At 35.3% G+C, this 15,857-nt stretch overlaps 1 protein-coding gene across 14 annotated transcripts in view; it reads left to right on the top strand.

Annotated features, from left to right (window-relative positions):
• The window catches only part of ZNF518A (zinc finger protein 518A), a 66,567-nt gene that overhangs the window by 18,435 nt on the left and 32,275 nt on the right, over nt 1-15,857 (top strand). For 2 of the 14 annotated variants that reach the window (XM_017502818.2, XM_017502817.2), the window contains exons 3-5: nt 2,459-2,608; nt 6,027-6,744; nt 6,888-11,468. In XM_017502818.2, the coding sequence (XP_017358307.1) occupies nt 7,014-11,468 (4,455 nt within the window). In that variant the 5' untranslated portion in view covers nt 2,459-2,608; nt 6,027-6,744; nt 6,888-7,013. Of the gene's footprint in view, nt 1-2,458; nt 2,609-6,026; nt 6,745-6,887; nt 13,440-15,857 lie in introns of those variants that run through there. The other 12 variants (XM_017502829.2, XM_017502824.2, XM_017502825.2 and 9 more) reach the window with 12 other exon arrangements.

Genomic DNA, 15,857 nt, shown 5'->3' with positions numbered 1-15,857 from the left:
TTTCTAACAAATAAATTTTTTAAAATTTAGTTTGTCTGGATCTTGAACTAATATTAGGGGATTTTCTTAGATGTCTGTTAATCCTTGGCTGCCTGCTTGTGTCTAAGAAGCTCATGGAAAGCCCTGTCTGAACCCATGGAGGGGCTTGTAACCCAAGGTTTAACTACCACCGTGGGAAGCTCTTTGGGCTGGGCCAGGCACCAGAATCTGTCTCAGTGCTGCTCCAGCTTGTGAAGCTCCAGGACTTTTTTCTTTTACTCTAATCTATTACAGCTGATAGTTTTAAAGCATAATAAAAATAAATTGCCAGAATAATGAAATTTTTAAAATGAAGACATACAAAACACAAGTACATGTTTTTATTATTAGATTCAACAGACATAAACCTAACTCTGTAAATTTCAGTAATCGTTTCTAAATGCTTATTTTTGGTTTTGGTACTTACCTTGTCATGGACTAGTGACAGATGGCTTATGGACCATCAGCAGACCATAGTTTAAGGAGCATTGTTGTCACCTAGGAGCAGAAAAAACCTAGAAGCAGAAAAAAAGGGATATGGGGCGACGGTTTGTGTCTCATATGTATATGGTCATTTAATCCTTTTGGTTTTAGCATAGGGCCTGATGCCCTCTAAAACAATGATTCTGTTTTACCCTTTGTAGAGAATGAGCCTCTAGGCTTCTGTAGTGGGGAAACAACAGTTATTGATAGTGTGATAGAGTGGGGAAGAGAATCTTAGCGTCTAACTGAAACTCAACCAGCTTTCTCCAAATTTCTTTCTGTTTTAGCTTCCCTTCCCTTTTTCCTCACATTTCAGAGTTGCTTGGTGTTGCCAGTTCTTAGGCCTTGTAAAGATTCAGAATGTAAAATGTGTTAGTTCCTAGCTTTCCCAACTGTCTGCAGGGTCATTTACTACCTACTTAACTGCTTTTCAGCATCCAAAGTTTTGTTGCTATTGGTTCTTTTTCTGTTTTCCATTGTTAATTTTTCTGTAAGGGATTCTAAGTATTTGATGTCGAAGGTGTTCTTTTCTCCATCCAGTCTTTTCTGCTTTCTTAACTGTATTAGTAACAATGTTCATATTCATTTCTGTGTCGTAGGTTATATTGCCCACAGATATTTCTTCTATATTACATTTTTTTTAGTTTTCTTTGTGATTTAAATTTGAATTTGCTGAAGTATTTACTGAAAATTTTTTTCCTCAAAGAGTACATATATAGTGTATTTTCTGAATCTTTTCATATCTCAAATTGTGCTTTTCTCTCACATATGGGAACTTTTCTGGATATGAAATTAATTTTGGGGTTACCTAAGAACTCTATAAATGTTATTCCATTGTCTTTTCTTGTTTAGAGTTGTGAGTAAAATGTCTGATTAATATTGGTGTCTGATTAAAGGTGGTGGTGTTGATGAAAAACAAATGCCTTTTTTTAGGTAATTATCACTACCTTTCTGTACCACCTTTTTGGATAGCGTTTCATCTTTATCTTTTAAACTAACGATTTTTACAAGGATAAGTTGTAGATACTGAGTTTTATATTGTCCTTCTGCCTTGTAATCTTGCCTGGCATTTGGAGAGCCTTTGATTTTAGAATTTCAGATCTTTTTGGGAAAAAAAAAAATAGGTACTTTTTTTTCTTTTTCAAAATTATTATTTGTCCCCCATCTATTTTGTTTTCTCTTTTATGACAGTCAGTATGCTCTTTTTTTTTCAATATCCTAGATCTTACCGAGATTGCTAGTTATTACCTGATTTAAAAAAAAAGTTTTCTCTTTTTTTTATTGCAGTAACTTTCTTTTTTTTTTTTTTTTTTTGGAGACAGAGTGTCACTCTGTCACCCAGGCTGGAGCACAGTGGCATGATCTCGGCTCATGGCAACCTCCGCCTCTCAGGTTCAAGTAATTCTTGTGTCTCAGCCTCCTGAGTAGCTAGAATTACAGGCACATGCCACCATGACCAGCTAATTTTTGTATTTTTGGTAGAGACAGGATTTCACCATGTTGGCCAGGCCGGTCTCGAACTCCTGACCTCAGGTGTTCCCCCACCTCAGTCTCCGAAAGTGCTGGGATTACAGGCGTGTGCCACTGCACCAGGCCTTACTGCAGTAACTTTCATTATAGTTGCTGCTGGGTGGGACAACAGGGGAGAGTTTTCTCTAAGGGTTCAGATTATTTTCCCTTTTTAGAGCTGCTGCATCCAGTGATGTTTCTGCCTACTTACCTTTTTTTGTTGGCATTGGTAGTTGAGATGAATTCTTAGAGAATACCAGGATTTTTCTTAGTGCTTTAGTTAGGAGAAGGGGAATTTGAGAGTTAATCTAATTTTTTTCTGACAGTCTAGAGATAATTCAATTATGTGGCGGAATGACAGAACTCTTAAGCAGAGGAAGATAGCCGTGGGTATAGGAAGATTCATCTTTGTTCAGAAATAATGTCCTCTTTGCATCTCTCCTGACAGCTGGTGCTAGCAACTCCCTACCCTCTCTGGCCTCTGGACCTAGCTTGAAGTTCTGGATTATTTCCTTCTTCCTTGTACCTCAGCCTGAGCCTTCTGTCACCCAAAGGGCTCCAGCTGGTTTTTCACTCAGGCCTCATTTTATCTTCCAAGGTATGTTTAGGGGAAGGAGTAGACAGGATTATGTCTCTCACTTCCTTACTTGGGGTATAATGGGTAGATCCTCATTAAATATTGATTGGATAAATGTTCCCTAGTGAACTCCCTCTTTAAAAATGGTGGCTGGAGATGTGTTGGCATTTGTTTTCATGCCCCTCTCACCAGATTGTTTTCTACCAGACACCTTGCCATGTGTATATGGAATGCTTTTCTAGTTTCTAGCCATTTTGTAGGAGTTTTTAAATTGTATTTTTTTGGTTGTTTCAGTGGGTACTTAGGAGAAGGAAGAATTCAAAGGTTTTCAGTTGCCATCTTCATATATGAAACTATGGATTATTTTAATACTTTTACAAAATTGTATCATCTCAAGACTTACTGAGATATTGGTCAAGTCTTATGCTGTAATAATACATATATAGAAGGCAGTAGTTTAAATAGCACATTTAAAACCAGTAATTGGGCTGGACATCTTGGCACATAACTGTAATCTCAGCACTTTGGGAGGCCAAGATGGGTGGATTGCTTGAGCTCAGAAGTTCAAGACCAGCCTGGGCAACATGGCAAACCTCATCTCTGCAGAAAAATACAAAAATCAGCGGACTGTGGTGGTGTATACCTGTAGTCCCTGTTACTTGGGAGTCAGGTGGGAAGATTACTTGAGCTGTGGAGGTTGAGGCTGTAGTGAGCTGAGATTGTGCCACTGTACTCCAGCCTGGGTGGCAGAATGAAACTGAGACCCTGCCTCAAGATAAATAAATAAAATCAGTAATCTGTGTTGGTGGGTAGCAATTGGACTGTAGTAAAAAGAGCAATTAGCACATAGGTTAGAGGATTAAAATTGTAATACTTTTTTTGTGTGTGTTGAGATGTTTACAATATGCCAACATTTTTTGTCCATAGGTGGCAACCTTAGTATAAATTGCTGTCTGGTATCATGTTTGTGTATTAGTCAGAGTTCTCCAGAGACACAGAACCAGTAGGATACATCAACCTTGTTTAATGATGGGAATGTATTCTGAGAAATGAGTCATTAGGTTATTTTGTCATCGTGTGAACATCATAGAGTGTACTTACACAAACCTGGATGGTATAACCTGTTACACATAGGCTATATGTTATAACCTATTGCTCTTAGGCTACCTGTATAGCATGTTACTATACTGAATAGTATATACAAATGTAACACAATGATGAGTATTTGTATATCTAAATGTAGAAAAGATGCAGTAAAATTACAGTATTACAGTGTTAATCTCAGAGGACCACTTTTGTTTATTTGGTTCATTGTTGACCAAAACGTAATTATGCAGCACAATTGACTATACGTAGATTGATTGATAAGTATATAAATACATGAGAGGGGATTTATTAGCGGAATTGACTCATGTAATTATGGAGGCTGAGAAATCCTGTAACAGGTTGTCTACAAACTTAGAGACCTGGGATGCTGGTCGCATGATTCAGGCCAAGTCCAAACGCCTCAGAACCAGGGAAGCTGATGGTCCAATTCTCAGTCTGAGGCTAAAGATCTGACCAGGGCTGCTGGTCTACTCCTGGACTCCTAAGGCTAGAGAGCCTGGAGTTCTGATGTCAAAGGGCAGGGAGGAAGAGAGTATCCTTGCTCTGAGAGAGGCATGGGAAATACTTTTCTGTCCTTTTTTGTTTAGTCAAGGCCCCTGGCCGATTGGATGGTGCCCACTACACTGAGGGCATATCTACCCCAGTCAGTCTACTGACTCGCATCCCAGTCTCTGGAAACACCATAACAGACAAACCCAGAAGTAATGTTTTACTGGTTTTTCTAGGTATTTCTTAATCCAGTCAAGTTGATACCTGAAATTAACCATCACAGATTGCATCCTCTATGCAACAAGTTGAACATAGTTAAAGACAGACTCTCTGGAGAAACTTAAAATTTGAGGGCAAATAACAAATCCCAAACTACCTAAAATACACAAACTTCTCTAATGCTGTATTGTATTTGCCATACATTAAATATGAAAAAGTTTGATGTTCAGCTTTAGCAGTTACCAAGCTTCAGTCAGAGCTAAGTGGATTTCTTAATAAGATGGTCTCTGTTACTATTGATATGCCATTTTTTTGTCTCACAAAAATGTTCCCAGTGATGCTTTTGAACCTCTTGAAGTTGAAATTAGTGAAAACACATGAAAACTTGAGTAGCACAGAAGAGGTGTCAAATGTGAAATAGGACATAAGCACTGTAAATACTGAGTTTCTATCTGCTAGGCATCAAAAATATTTTGATACTCAGAAATAGAAAAAGTATGAATTACATTTTTATAATATTCTCAAGGTCTAAGAGAGGCATTATTAGAGAAGGAAGCCAAAGCTGTCTTTTATATCTTATTTCACAACCATTTTGACTCCTGAGTTACATATTAATTTGTAAGATTTAGACAGTTTGATTTCCTACCTCTTCATATATTCCATTTCCCCACTCTTGCCCTAGTCCCTGAAGGAAAACTTAACAGATGATTTAGAAATACTATTTTCTTTTTAATCAATTCATGTAATTCCTATACCTAGCCTGGGCAACCCATTCTGGGTTCACATTTTACTGTATTAGTCATGGCATGTAAAACAATTCAATAATTGGTACCCTTCTGATTACTTTTTTTTTTTTTTGAGACGGAATCTCGTTCTGTCACCCATGCTAGAGTGCAGTGGCGCAGTATTGGCTCACTGCAACCTCCGCCTCTCAGATTCAAGTGATTCTCCTGCCTCAGCCTCCCAAGTAGCTGGGATTACAGGTGCCCGCCACCACGCCTGGCTAATTTTTGTATGTTTAGTAGAGACGGGGTTTCACCATGTTGGCTAGGCTGGTCTTGAACTCCTGACCTCATGGTCTGCCCGCCTCAACCTCCCAAAGTGCTGGGATTACAGGCGTGAGCTACCACACTCAGCCTGATTACTTTATTATAGATCTCTTAATATGTAAGTAGTTCAATTTTTAATCATATTCCCTCAGTAAAGGATTTCTAAAATAGTAAAGTTCCTAGGTATTTAAATTAATTGAAGTTTAAAGCCAGGACCTTTGGATAGACATTATGGGTGGGGTTTAATGTAATTTCTACTTTGTTTTGTTTAGCTTATCTAATTTTGTCTAGTCATATATCTGTATCTATATATATAAAAGAGCACAAAATTTAAAACATGTAATTTTTCTAATAATACAGTTTGATATTTTAATGACTGAACCTTCAGTATTCAGATTCCTGTCTCAACAATATATTGTTATGTCCCATACATGGTAATCACATACTGTAATAGTGGTAGCTATGATTTATATAGCACTTTAAAGGATATTTTTTGTATATGTTTTCTCATTTAATCTTCACAACAACCTTGTGAAAGACATAGGGGAAGTACTAATTTTTCCCCCATTTTACAGATGAAGGAACTAAGACACAGAGATTGAGACTTGTCTAAAGTAACATGACCAGTAAGTGCTTGAATTAATGGAGGTAGGTAGTGATGGTTATGTTCTAATCTGCCAAGGGCTTTTCCTTGCTGTCATCTGGTCTGAGTGCTAGGGATATAAATCCATATCGCCAAAATGGTAGGGAACAGGAAAGGTAGTAAGTAGATGGACTTTGGGACTACACCAGAAAAAATGGTGCTATTCTTTTTAATTTCTTCCTTTTTGTACTTTTGTTTGTTTTCTAACCTGTAAGCAATGATAAGCAGATATTGTCTTTAGTTGTTATTGTTAGATGAATGAAGTTTTTGTTTTAACTGTAGATTATCCCTGAGGAACTAAGGAAGTAGAAAATCTGGAGAGAAGTCTGTTGGGATTCTCACAAGGAAATAGCTATTGGATCAACTAAGCAAAGGAGAAAGTTAATAGTATGTGGATAAACCACATGTGCATAACTTTTTAGGATTCTCTTGTGAAGATTTTTAAAATCTTGTTTAAAACATATTAACACCTTAATATAAAAATCTTAGAGCTTGAGCGTACTTACCCAACTGTGGTTTTCTTTAGATGAGAAAACTGAGGTCCAGAGAAGTTGAAGCTTTCCCAAGGTCACACAGCAGAGCTGGAACTAAAGCTTGCATTTCCTGACTTCCAGATTAGTGTTATTTTTACTTCAAACTATTACTTCTTGGTAAGCTGTTCTTAAAATATTTAACAAGTTTTTTGTATCTTTATGTTTGATTAACCTTCCAACTTTGTGCCAAAATGAACTTAAAGATACGAAATTTACTGTTACTTTTGTGATAAGAATTTCAATTCTTTGTTTAATTTTAGGTGAGTTATTGTGGGAAAAATCCTGTATTTTGAAGATGTTTCTACGCAGTATCGTTTCCTGTTTAAATTACAGATAACTTCAAGAGTTTTCAGAAAAAAAGAAATTGGGACTTTTTTGGTTAAATCATGCCATCTGAACAGAAACAGTTATTTTGTGATGAAAAACAAACTACTTTAAAAAAAGTTTATGATGTGAAAAATGAAATAGTTGATAGATCAGTACCTAAACCAAAAATTTCAGAAAGTATTCATTATGAACTGAAAAATGTGAAAATTCATTTGCCAAAAATAAATATTCCAAATGAAGTCCTATTGAAAGATGAAGTTGACAAATACAGAAAATTATTTCAGAGTAAACAGCAGACTGCAAGAAAATCTATCAGTATAAAGACTATAAGCTGTATAGAGGAGTGTACATTGCTTCATAAGTCTGAGCGAGCTGAAGAAGAGGGTATAAACATGTCTGCAAAAATACTCAATTTCAGCTGTTTAAAATGCTGCGACAACACTCGGTATAGCCCAAATGATTTGCAGAAACACTTTCAAATGTGGCACCATGGTGAATTACCTTCATATCCTTGTGAAATGTGCAGCTTTTCAGCAAATGACTTTCAGGTATTTAAACAACACAGACGAACCCATAGAAGCACTTTAGTAAAATGTGACATTTGTAACAATGAGAGTGTATATACTTTACTGAACTTGACAAAGCATTTCACATCCACACATTGTGTTAATGGTAATTTTCAATGTGAAAAGTGTAAATTCTCCACCCAGGATGTTGGCACATTTGTTCAACACATTCATAGACATAACGAAATTCATTATAAGTGTGGTAAATGTCATCATGTATGTTTTACCAAAGGAGAGCTTCAGAAGCACCTTCATGTTCATTCTGGTACTTTTCCCTTCACTTGTCAATATTGTAGCTATGGTGCCACCAAGAGAGAACACCTTGTAAGACATGTTGTAACTTTGCACAAAGAACATTTATATGCAAAAGAAAAACTGGAAAAAGACAAATATGATAAAAGGATGGCCAAGACTTCAGCAGGACTTAAGCTAATACTGAAAAGATATAAAATAGGTGCATCAAGGAAGACATTCTGGAAACGTAAGAAAATTAACAGTGGAAATGACAGAAGTATAGAAAAGAACACTCAGGTGCTTAAAAAAATGAACAAAACACAGATTAAATCTGAAGACCAGAGCCATCTTGTTCAAGAGCATTTAAGTGAAGAAAAGGATGAAACACTACACTGTGAGAATAATAATAAAGTCACTGAATCAGAGTCAGAGAAGCCAACTCTTCTGTCCACCGGGCAAGGTAATAGAGCTGAAGAGGGACCAAACGTTAGTTCAGGTTTCATGAAGACTGCTGTACTAGGACCTACAGTGTTACTGGTGAAAAATAATAAAATAACAATTCCCCCTAACTATAGTGCTAAGTTTATGGGCTTCAAGATGGTAGATGGAAAACAGCATATTGTAATAAAATTGGTGCCTATCAATAAGCAAAATTTATCACCAGGCTCACATTCAGGTGCTGCAAAGGTACTTCCTGGTACTGCTAATTTGCAGCCCCAGACTTTGGACACTAATGGATTTTTAACAGGAGTAACAACTGAGTTAAATGACACAGTTTATATGAAAGCAACTACTCCATTTTCATGTTCATCTTCTATACTTTCAGGGAAAGCAACTTCAGAAAAAGAAATGACTTTGATATCTCAAAGGAATAATATGCTTCAAACAATGGATTATGAGAAAAGTGTATCTTCTTTGCCAACAACGTCAGAATTGGTTACAGCATCAGTGAATTTGACCACAAAATTTGAAACAAGAGATAATGTTGACTTCTGGGGAAATCATCTCACTCACAATCATCCCGAGGTATTAGGTACCACCATTAAAAGTCCAGATAAAGTCAACTGTGTTACCAAACCAAATGCATACAACAGTGGAGATATGCATAATTATTGCATTAATTATGGCAGCTCTGAGTTAACTGTTGAATCGTCCAACCAAGGATCATTACCGTTTCATAATTACTCAAAAGTGAATAATTCAAATAAACGTCGTAGGTTTTCAGGAACAGCAGTGTATGAAAACCCTCAAAGAGAATCTTCATCCAGCAAAACAGTTGTCCAGCAACCAATTAGTGAATCATTTTTGTCACTAGTGAGGAAGGAAAGCTCAAAACCAGATAGCCTGTTAGCATCTATTAGCCTTTTAAATGATAAAGATGGAACTTTGAAAGCAAAATCTGAAATTGAAGAACAGTATGTTTTAGAAAAAGGACAAAACATTGATGGACAAAACCTGTACAGTAATGAAAATCAAAATTTAGAGTGTACAACTGAAAAATCTAAATGGGATAACTTTTCTAATGTTGATTCACCTATGATGCCTAGAATCACATCAGTTTTCTCTCTCCAGAGCCAACAGGCATCAGAATTTCTGCCACCTGAAGTAAACCAATTGCTTCAGGATGTATTGAAAATAAAACCTGATGTAAAACAAGATTCTAGTAACACTCCAGATAAAGGCCTTCCACTTCATTGTGACCAGTCATTTCAAAAACATGAGGGAGAAAGCAAAATTGTTGAACCTTCAAAAGATTGCAAAGTGCAAGGCATCTTCCCGGCTCCACCTGGCAGTGTGGGTATTAACGTGCCTGCAAATGATTTGAATTTGAAATTTGGAAAAGAAAAACAAATGCCATCAATGCCACAAGATGTGAGAGATTCAGAGAAGATACCTAGAATTTCAGGTTTTGGCACATTACTTAAGACTCAGTCAGATGCAATAATAACACAGCAGCTTGTAAAAGACAAACTACGAGCCACCACACAAAATTTAGGTTCTTTTTATATGCAGAGTCCACTTTTAAATTCAGAGCAAAAAAGAACTATAGTTGTTCAGACTTCAAAAGGACTTTTTGTACCAGTGAACATTACTAACAAGCCTGGGTTACCGGTTGTTCCAGGAAATGCACTTCCATTTGTTAATTCACAAGGTATGCCTGCTTCTCTTGTTGTAAACAAGAAACCTGGGATGATTTTAACATTTAATAATGGGAAACTTGAAGGTGTTTCCACTGTCAAAACGGAGGGTGCCCAAGCTCATGGAACTATGACTAAGGAGCCTTGCAAAACACCTATTTTGAAGGTAGAACCAAACAATAATTGTCTTACACCTGCACTTTGTTCCAGCATTGGCAGTTGTTTGAGCATGAAAAGTAACTCAGAAAATACTTTGCCATTAAAAGGTCCTTACATTTTGAAACCAACAAGTTCTGTAAAAGCTGTTTTTATTCCTAATATGCTATCTGAGCAACAGAACACTAAGTTGAATATCTCAGATTCAGTAAAACAGCACAAGGAGATTTTTCCAAAACCACCTCTTTATACCCTCTTGCCTGATGGCAAACAAGCTGTTTTTTTAAAGTGTGTGATGCCAAATAAAACTGAGCTACTTAAGCCCAAATTAGTCCAAAATAGTACTTATCAAAATATACAGCCAAAGAAACCTGAAGGAACACCACAAAGAATATTGCTGAAAATTTTTAACCCTGTTTTAAATGTGACTGCTGCTAATAATCTGTCAGTAAGCAACTCTGCGTCCTCATTGCAAAAAGACAATGTACCATCTAATCACATTATAGGAGGAGAGCAGAAAGAGCCAGAATCTTCTAGAGATGCCTTACCCTTCTTACTAGATGACTTAATGCCAGCAAATGAAATTGTGATAACTTCTTCTGCAACATGCCCAGAGTCTTCTGAGGAACCAATATGTGTCAGTGACTATTCAGAGGCCAGGGTATTAAGATGTAGAACAAATTGTACAACTGAGAGAAACTTCAGTAGGAAAAAGACTTCCAAAAAAATTTTTTCGAAAACAAAAACTCGTGGAAGTGAAGACTCGGAAACTGCCTTTGTATCTAGAAACAGGAACTGTAAACGCAAGTGTAGGGATAATTACCAAGAACCTCCAAGAAGAAAAGCAACATTGCATAGAAAGTGTAAAGAAAAGGCAAAACCTGAAGATGTCCGTGAAACATTTGGATTTAGCAAACCTAGGCTTTCAAAAGATTCTGTCAGAACTTTGAGGCTTTTTCCTTTTAGTTCCAAACAGCTTGTGAAATGTCCTAGGAGAAACCAACCAGTTGTAGTTTTGAATCATCCTGATGCAGATGCACCAGAAGTAGTAAGTGTGATGAAAACTATTGCGAAATTTAATGGACATGTACTTAAGGTTTCATTGTCAAAAAGAACTATCAATGCTTTACTGAAACCAGTTTGCTATAACCCTCCTAAAACAACTTACGACGATTTTTCCAAGAGGCACAAAACATTTAAACCTGTTAGTTCTGTGAAAGAAAGATTTGTGCTAAAATTAACACTCAAAAAGACAAGCAAAAACAATTATCAAATTGTGAAGACTACCTCTGAAAATATTTTGAAGGCTAAATTTAACTGTTGGTTTTGTGGTAGAGTATTTGACAATCAGGATACTTGGGCTGGTCATGGTCAGAGACATTTAATGGAAGCTACTCGGGATTGGAACATATTAGAATAGTTTACAATAATTACCAAGGAAGAGAAAAGTAAAATTACCTTAGAAGCAAACAGTGGGTTGAATTACCATAATGCAATATTCTACTTCAGTATACCTGAAATTAAACATTTTAAAAGTTGATTATATTTCTGTGGAAGAGTAAAAGTTTTATGTGTGATATTTGAAAATGCTATCTCTGCACACATAAGTTTTGCAAGAAACTAATCACAGCACAGAAGTACCTTGATTTAATTTTTGAAAAATGTGTTCTTGGGAAGTTAGGGCTAAAGAAAATTTTGATAAAACAATTTTTCCAATTTAGTTCTTTGGTGACTCTTAGTAGAGGGTTAATGGCTGACACCCTCATTCCCTCTCTTCTTCCACCAGCCTTACGCATCTAAGTGTAGCTCCTCTGGAGATGGAGAGCTCTTTCATGATAGAACTGAAGGAGTTTCTCACATTTGTGAAGATACTTTGAGAGAGCTTGGGTGAAGAAGTCACTCTATATCTGTTAAATATGGTTCTTTTGAAGGATATTAGGCTGCTTGGAAAGTACATTTGACTCACTACAGTTACACCTCATATAATGCTTGAAGAGATTTTGACAAGTAAATTTTTTTTTCCAGTTGAACTCTGTCACGTGTGAGGAATTGGGAACACTCTCCCAGGGTGATTTTCTTTTTCTAAATGACCATGTCAAATGTTGCAGTAGATGGGCAACCTCAAGAGAAGAATTTAAACCCTTTGTCTCATTGAAAGTTTGGTTAAAGAACTTGAACATAGTTCTGAATTTGATTATAATCTCTGATCATCCCCTTGCACAGAACTGTGCTTATCTCATTTAAATTGTTTGTCCTCCATAAACAAATGGCCATTTTTTAATTCTTGGTTCCTATCCCTTTAAAAAGAATGGAACATAGGAGCATTTCCAAGGAGTGGCTTTTCTTGAAAATTAAAACTTTTAACCAAAACAATATTTTGAAGCAAGATTATATTTTCATCTGTATTCAGTTTATTATTTGAACATGTCCAAATTAGGACAAACCATTTCTGTTAGTTTCTTCTCAGTGTGACTGACAACCCAAAACATATATACAGATTGTTGGCATTTGAAAAAGGAAGCATTAACAGTGGACCCAGAGGCAGTGCATAAAACCTTAGGACAGATCTTAAGGGACATGCCTAACAGAGTTTTAAAATGGATGTTTTCATGATGACAAGAGAATCATAGATTTAGATTTTTCATCTTGTAAGTTTGGATCAAATTTTATTGCATCTTTGAATAATGGAGTTCTTGTATTACAAAATTAAGTGCTATATGTTTTTTTTGTCACATTGTTACAAGTGTTAATGACATTTTCATTGATTGGATGAAAACTTCAGGGCTTCTTTTCTGTATATAGCAAATTAAATCTGTACATATTTTTGTACCTTTTAGTTATGTAAATTTTGCACAGAAATTTTTGGCATAAGTTTATTTTCTTTCGGTTTAGTTCTGTGCATGCACTAATAAAACTGGTTGTTTAATTTAAAAGGAATATATAAGACTTTACCCATGTTATTTTCTTGGTTTTTATTTCAGATGTAGATTTTTTTTTTTAGGTAAATTCGTTTTTCAGGGATTGAACACTATTGTTAGCAAGTGCCTAAAAAAGATGTGAAGCAGTTTACATATGTCAACTGTAACAGCAGGTCCCAAATGGACCCATTCCCCTAATAGTTTTATTTTAAAGAAAGCCATACATAGAATGCTTCAAGCTATCTTGCTATGCACATTATACTTGTACTGTTTTGTGCAGTTTGTCTACTTTCTTAGTGAAGTATTTTTTGTATAAAATGTTACAATTGTGTTTCTTAAATTGAGCCTACGAATGGAGTTAATTGGAAATATACAGTATATATTAATAATGTATATGGTGTTTAAAGAATGGTAAGCATTGTTAATTTCTGTAATGAACATTTTCAATTAAATTTATTTTAAGTTTGTGTTTACACAAGAATTGTTTTACTGTGCTAAAATCTAATGGGAATTTTATTTTACTAGAAAATACTAGATTTTAAAGTGTATGTGTTTTCAATGCTAGTTAACTATACAAGATAAAGTATGGGATTTCTTTTTCTTCCCCAAATTATAGATGATATATTACTTAAGAAAGGTAACATACACCATAGTTTTACTATGGTTATGCTGGCAAGGTAAGCCATAGAGAGGCTTGTAGTCTTCAGTTCTCTAACAACAATAAAATTAAATGCTCTGTTTGTTACATATAGATTCATTATGAGGGATCACCTGCTGTGAATAGAGAGGAGAGAGAAGGAGCTTTCCTGCTAACACTCACAGCACTATAAAATTATATTTCAGAATAGCCATATTAATAAAATAAATCTAATGCCGAGATGTGTACTTCTTGCCTTAAAGTTTTAACAGTCATTTAAGATAAGCTTCATGCCTCAGATATTCTAGTTGGAACTTTTTCTGATTGTGTTAACTTGTTATTCTCAGGGAGACACACTTGCTTGGAGCTTCATTGTTGGCATTGTAGAAAATTCAAAACAAAATCCTCTGTCCTTTTTTGTGGCTTTCCAAAATACGATATTCAGTAGTTTGAGGTTCTTAGTACAATTAAAGAGTTAGTTTTAGTTTTGCAGTTGATCTTCTGGGTCAGAAATTTGTTTTACTGTTTCCAGTTTGTCATCTTCACTGAAGTGGGTCTCTCATATTTGGCATCTACTTCAAAAACAGAATTCACTTCAAATAATTTATCTTGCTAAGTATTTAGTAACACAAATTGAAATCTAATAGTTTTTTTTTTTTTTTAAGAAAAATGTTTTCATTGAGGGGACAGCAAATTTTTTTCAATAAAGGGTCAGATAAATAACTTAAGCTTCATAGGCCTTCTAGTTTCTGTCCTTACTACTCAATTCTCATAATGCAGAAACAACCACAGACAATATATAAATGAATTAGTGTGACTACATTTAATAAAACAATTTACAAAAACAGGAAGTGGGCTGAATTTGGCCCACCAGGCATAGTTTATCAACTGTTGCTTGAATTCCCTAGAGTCTGCTTTTAGAGTGGGATTTTTGATAAGTTTTGTGAAGTATACCACCTGTGTAAAAGAGCTACAAAGTATTCGAACTAAAATATATGTATATGAAGTTTCTAGTATAGATTTATTTGTATAAAAATGAGACTGTAAAGGTAATGAAAATGATTACTGGGTAAAAGGTCATTTGTGTGCTAAGAGTAATGCAACTTATGAAGGGATTAAAAATGAAATAGAGCTGAAATGGCTGTGAGAATTTATGTTCAGGTTAGATGAGAAAAAGACTTAGATACTAGTTCTTTTAGTGATTTGAAATAGAATGTTAAGAAAAAGTAATAGAGTTTCTTGGGATGGGAGAAAATAGAGGTGAAGTAAAAACAATATTATATATTAATTGCATATAGCTTATCCTGATTTTTAGAAAATAAGATTCCTTTTCACCATGGACATCTACTTCCTTCCGTAACTTCCTTAATAGCGCCATTTGGGCCATTGGCTCTGTTTTTCCCCTTAGCAACTTGTTTGCTGTCGCTATAGTGCCTTAACCCCATTGAGGATCTTACCTGGCAGAACTTACTGGGGGAATTTTTCAGGGTAGTGTTTGTTTCTAGTTAGCAGAGTATGGCATTAGTGAAAAATTTTCCCTGTAATGGAGAGATGAAATGGTCCAGTTTTATGTTCATTAATTTATGTGCATTAATTTATGCTTCTCAATAACTGGACAGTTGAGAATTAGTGTCTTGGAAGAAGTGTTTCTTAAAGTCATTTTTGAGATGTTTTTTGACTAGTTCTTTAACAAAGCTTCTGTTAATGCCTCCAAATTTAGGAATCTTTTTATTTAAAAAGAATAATTGTTACAAGAGTGGAAACTTTTGAGTAAATAGTGTGGGAAAAAATATAATGTACATCAATTTTAGAAGTCATGATTTTAGGAGATGCCAAGAATGTCCTTAATTTAAATACTTATTCCTAGTAAAGACATTTCTAACGTGTTAAAATAAGGAATTTTCCATAACTTTAAAGTGCTTAAACCAGAAGTGAGGGTTATGTTTCTGTTGCAACCCTTGAAATACATCTTTCAATTAAGGAGTGAAATGTTGCCTGCCATCATCAATTACATCGTAAGTTACTGCTAATGTCAAAGAATAGGAAAGCAAAATGAAAGTTAAACTTGGGGAAGAGACCAAAATACTGCTTGTAGATGACTTGTTTTTAATATCTTAAAAATTTAAAGGAGTACACTGAAAATTAGTCACCTTTCCTGAACAATTAACAGTAATCAACTGGGAAACAATAAAAGAAGACCCTTTTGTTTATTTTTTGAGACAGAGTCTCACTCCATCGCCCAGGCTGGAGTACT

Source organism: Cebus imitator, unplaced genomic scaffold, assembly GCF_001604975.1.
Source record: "Cebus imitator isolate Cc_AM_T3 unplaced genomic scaffold, Cebus_imitator-1.0 Scaffold299, whole genome shotgun sequence".
In the NCBI taxonomy this organism is placed as follows: Eukaryota; Metazoa; Chordata; class Mammalia; order Primates; family Cebidae; genus Cebus; species Cebus imitator.
Note: the sequence above shows the minus strand (reverse complement) of the source record. Positions and strands in the feature narration are given on the sequence as shown.